The 5,578-nt window shown below is 42.2% G+C and overlaps 1 protein-coding gene across 1 annotated transcript in view; it reads right to left on the bottom strand.

Moving 5' to 3' along the window:
* Positions 1-5,578, bottom strand: part of LOC103201935 (cytochrome P450 4X1) — a 111,973-nt gene that overhangs the window by 33,231 nt on the left and 73,164 nt on the right. Inside the window, exon 4 of the mRNA XM_007946704.1 lies at positions 2,390-2,517. Coding sequence (XP_007944895.1) covers positions 2,390-2,517 — 128 coding nt within the window. The remainder of the gene's footprint in view (positions 1-2,389; positions 2,518-5,578) is intronic.

The following is a 5,578-nucleotide window of genomic DNA, read 5'->3' as shown; positions in this document are numbered from 1 at the left end:
TTGACTGCTAACCAGAAGGCTGGCGGTTCAAACCCACCAGCCACTCCTTGGAAGGAAGGTTGGGCAATCTACTTTCGTAGTGATACTGCCTCGGAAACCCAAGGAGGGGGTCGCAATGAGTCCGGGCTGACTCGACGGCACATAACAACAACAACAACAATTGAGAACTCACACCCATAGTATTACCATTATCCAAGCCAATTTCAGGTTAACTCTGCTTCTGTGAGCTCAGATGAAAACCCCATGAAGATGCTGGTAACAGTAATTATCCTTGGCAAAAAGGATGGGTTTGCACATGAGGATGGAAGGAGACTTTCACTTTGTGTGTGATATTTGGAATTACTTGTCTAATTTAACCCTTGTTTTCTTATCATTTAATTAAAACTACTGTACAAGTGGAGTTTTGGAATAGAACTTATTTATAAATCAGAGACTGCCCATAGGAATGTTCCTCTACAATGCCCTCTTGCCCTTTGGAGGGTGCAGATCAGCTCCTAATGAGCTTCCATCACCTACAAGAGGAAACTTGCCCCTGTAATTTTAATTTAGACACTTACTCTTTTTTTATTTATTTTTATTTTGTTGTTGTTGAGAATATGCACAGCAAAAAATACACCAATTCAGCTGTTTCCACATGTACAATTCACTTACATTAATTACGTTCTTTGAGTTACGCAAAATTCTCATATTTCTTTTCTGAGCCGTTCCTCCTGCAGTAACATAAACCCACTGCCTCATCAGGTTCCTATCTAATCTTTCTAGTTGCTGTTGTCAATTTGATCCCATATAGATAGTTCATAAAAGAGCATTATTCTGGTTACCTAGTGCCCCTATGACAAGAATACACCACAAATGGGAGGGTTGAACAAACAGGAGTTTATTCTCTTACAGTTTGGAGGCATTAAATCCAGGTTTAAAGTGCCAGGCTCTAGGGGCTGGGTGAAATCCCCTCAACCTTGGGCTTCAGCTCGGCCTCCTGCTCCCGGCCCACTGAAGCAGGAGGTTTTTCTTCTTCACTCAGCTGTGGCTGCTGGGGTGACAAGCCCAAGTTGACAAGTAAAAAGGCACAGTCCTGATGTTACCAAACCACACAGCAGGCCATTAATTCAAGTTCACTGAAAGTCCCAAGGTCGGCAGAGCATGGTAGGCTGCTGAACAATGACATAGCTACAAGCAGGGTTTAAGTGTGCCATAAGCTGGAGTGCGTTCCCCAAGGCTTCTCCTTACATACAGGAAGCAGACCACAGCCCTAAGGCAGCTACTCAGCTGCTCACAGTCAATTCTGCCATGGAGTTGATTACCAGTCTCATCATGGGGAATACTACATCCAGCTGCCCAGCCACTCAACCAGGCCCAGCCAAGTTGACACACAAACTTAACCACCACAAGCAGAATGCTCAAGGCAGACCCTTTTTCACTGGTTAAGCTAAACTCTTGTTTGGTGTTAAGATAACTTCAGGGGATATTTTTGATTTAGTTTTAAAGTTTATCTTAGGTCATCAGTTTCAGGGGTCTAGATACTCATTCTTTGCTAGGTCTTTTATGGCTTTGATAGAAGACAAGTCCATTTCAACCTCCAAATTTTTGTTCAGTTTAACTTATTCAAACTAGAATTTTCTCATCCGTATTGTCCTCTGGTGGCATAGTGTGTAAGACATTTGGCTGCTAACTAGAAAGTCAGTGGTTCAAACCCCACCAGCTGCTCCACAGGAGGAAGATGAGGCGATCTACTTCCATAAAGATTTACAGCCTTGGAAACCTAATGGGGGTTGCTATAGTCAGAATTGACTTGATGGCAGTGTTATTTATTTATTTTGGTTTATATTATCCATGTTTTCAAGTCCAGCTCATTTCATGGTAAATTTCAGTCTCCTCTCACATCTGAAGGTGCCATCACCACTTCTGGCTTCCTTACCTCTCACCTGCATCACTTATCATCTGAATCTTATCAGTTTACTGCCTTGATCTTAAAATATATCTAATACAGAGACCCAGATCATCATTTTTTTTTCAGTCTTCCAAAGAACTTAAAGGGAGCTCTGGTAGTGTAATGCCTAAGGCACTTGACTGCTAACCAGAAGGCTGGTGGTTGAAACCCACCAGCCACTCCTCGGAAGGAAGATGGGGTAATCTACTTCTGTAGTGATACTGCCTCAGAAACCCAAGGAGTGGTCGCTATGAGCTGGGTCCGACTCGAGGGCACATAACAACAACAACAACAACAAAGAACTTAAAAAGGCTTGCATAAGCACCTATTGCTCAATTGGCACTTGTACATAGATTAATTTCTAGGAGTCATTGTCTTTTGATTTTCACTATCCACTGAACAGATGCCTAATATATTCCCTGTTGGAGGCATTTTGCAATGTACCAGTGATCCTTCACTTACCAGCATCGTGTTCACAGAATGGACCATCACCTCAGCATATGGTTTCAGGGTGTTAAGGTGAAATCCGGGCATTAGCAGGCAGCGGTGCTGGAACCACTTGGCTCCATCTGGATTCAATAGTCCTTGTCCTTGAAAAATAAAAGGCATAAAAACTCATGCCATTTAATTAGATGAGAGAAAGAAGGAGTGGTGAGGAACACAGACAGCACAGCACGATCGTGATGCACAGGTAGTTGTGAAATATCAGAGCAGTGGTGATATATTAGGATTGAGGTGAGCATTATGCAAAACATCCTAAGTTTTGAAGTCTGGAATCATCCTGAAATCCTGAATCGTGAAATCATCAATTACTACCATCAAAGAGAGAAATTGACAACAGCTATCTTGCTTTGATTTTGGAGTTTTCTTACTCACAAAAGCAAATGTTCACTTCAGAAAATCCTTGACAAAATTAATCTTCCATTGGAATTCCACCCCTCCCCTCCTCAAATTTGCAAACCCTTTCCTTCCTATTCAAAGTCAGGCTTACTAAATGTGAATTTCAAAACATATGACTGGGTATAGGAGCAGAGATCATTTTGTGAACTGATATCAGTTGATCTCAGTAAAAGGAGAGGTCAGGGTTCAATTAATCATGTTAAAATTAGCCAGTGATTGATCTTCTAAGTTTCTCCCTATTCTCTTTATAAACATCATTGTACCTAGCTTCTTTGAGCCATTTGTTTTTCCTAGAATCAAAATGATCTCCCTATAGGCCTATAGAATAACTGCTCAGAATAAACCTTATGTCCAAATTTCACTGAGCTTTTATTATTTTTATTATTATTATTTTTACTATGTAGTGGGTTTATTAAGGCTGGGGCCTGAAGTAGGTGGGCCCGGGGTTTGGGGTCTGCTTTTCCCTTTGGAGCAGCTCTATAAGGCCAGAGCCCAAGGTAAGCAGGCCCAGGGCTGGGGGCTGTTTTTCACCTGGAGGTGGCTCTATATTAAGGCTGGGTGGGGCCTGAGGTAGTTGGGCCTGGGGCTTGGAGGCTGCTTTTCGCTTGGGTGTGGCTCTATTTTAAGGCCAGGGCCTGAGGTAGGCAGGCCCAGGGCTAGGGGCTGCTTTTCCCTTGGGGGTAGCTCTTTATTAAGGCTGGGGCCTGATATAGGTAGGCTGGGGCTGGGGGCTGCTTTTCACTTGTGGGTGGCTCTATTTTAAGGCCATTGCCCGAGGTAGGCAGGTACAGAGGGGCTAGGAACAACTAAGGGAAATGAACTTGTCCATCAGTTTGTCATCCTGTGGTAGCTTAGGTGTTGCTGTGAGGCTGGAGGCTATGCTACCATGTTGTAAAATGCCAGCAGGGTTACCCATGGTGGACAGGTTTCAGCGGAGCTTCTGGGCTAAGACAGACTCGGAAGAAGGAAGAGGCCATCCACCTCTCAAAGAATTGGCCAGGGAAAGCCTTATGAATAGCAGTGAAACAGTGTCTGATATATTACTGGAAAACTTTTTGAAAAGCCCTGAAACATTGTCTGATATAGTGTTGGAAGATGAGCCCATCAGGTCGGAAGGCACTCAGAATTTGACTGGGGATGAGCTGACTCTCAGAATAGAGATGATCTTAATGATGTGGATGGAGTAAAGCTGTTGGGACCTCCATTGGCTGATGTGCACGACTCAAAATGAGTAGAAATATGCAAACATCCATTAATAATCAGAACATGGAATGTACAAAGTATGAATCTAGGAAAATTGGAAGCTGTCAGAAATGAAATGGAATGCATAAATATCTATATCTTAGGGATTGCTATTGTTGTTATGTGCCGTTGAATAGGACCTGACTCATAGCAACCCCTCCTTGGGTTTCCAAGGCAGTATCACTATGGAAGTGGATTGCCCAACCTTCTTTCCAAGCAGTGGCTGGTGGGTTTGAACTTCCAGCCTTCTGGTTAGCAGTCAAGTGCCTTAGGCACTATGCTACCAGAGCTCTATCTTAGGCATTAGTGAGCTGAAATGGACTGATTTTGGCCATTTTGAATCAGACAACCATATGATCTACTATGATGGGAAAGACAAATTGAAGAGGAATAGTGTGGCATTCATTGTCACAAAGACTGTTTCAAGATGTGTTCTGATTTATGATGTTGTCAGTAATAGGATAATATCCACACGCCTACAAGGAAGAGCAGATGATACTACTATTATTCAAATTTACACACCCACCACAAAAGCCAAAGATGAGGAAATTAAAGATTTCTACCAATTTCTGCAGTTTCACATTGACTGAACATGTAATCAAGATGTGTTGATTATCACTGGTGACTGTAATGCAAAAATCAGAAACAAAGAAGAGTTACCAGTAGTTACAAAATCCTTGGTGATAGAAGTGCTGGAGATCACAGGATAGAATTTTGAAAGACCAACAACTTATTCATTGCAAATACCTTTTCTCAACAAGATAACTGAAGACTATACACATGGACTACACTAGATGGAGTACACAGGAGTCAGATTAACTACATCTGTGGCATGAGGTGATAGAGAAGTTCAATATCTTCAGCCAAAACAAGGCTAGGAGCTGATTGTGGAACAGACCATCAACTGCTCATATGCAAGTTCAAGTTGAAGCTAAAGACAATTAAAAGAAGTCCATAAGAGCCAGAATATGACTTTGATATCATCCCTCCTGAATTTAGAGACCATTTAAAGAATAGATTTGATGCATAGAACACCAATGACTGAAAACAAGAGGAATTGTGGAATGATATCAAGAACATCATCCATAAAGAGAGGTCACTAAAAAGACAAGAAGGGAAGAAAAGACCAAAATGGATGTCAGAAGAGACTCTGAAACTTGCCCTTGAATGGAGAATAGCTGAAGCAAATGGAAGAAATGAAAAGATAAAAGAGCTGAATAGAAGATTTCAAAGAGGAGCTCATGCAGACAAGGCCAATTACTGTAATGAAATGTGCAAAGACTTGGAGTTAGAAAACTAAAAGGGTTTTCTCAAGCTTGGCATTTCTCAAGCTGAAAGACCCAAGGAAAAAAAATTAAGCCTTGAGTTGCAATATTCAAAGATTCTATGGGAGCTCTGGTAGCATAGTGGCTAAGACACTTGCGTGCTAACCAGACGGCTGGCGGTTCAAACCCACCAGCCACTCCTCGGAAGGAAGGTTGGGCAATCCTACTTCCGTAGTGATACTGC

Source organism: Orycteropus afer, unplaced genomic scaffold, assembly GCF_000298275.1.
Source record: "Orycteropus afer afer isolate SDZICR_OR568_19922 unplaced genomic scaffold, OryAfe1.0 scaffold00169, whole genome shotgun sequence".
In the NCBI taxonomy this organism is placed as follows: Eukaryota; Metazoa; Chordata; class Mammalia; order Tubulidentata; family Orycteropodidae; genus Orycteropus; species Orycteropus afer.
The sequence above is the reverse complement of the archived record's forward strand: the minus strand, read 5'-3'. Positions and strand labels throughout refer to the sequence as shown.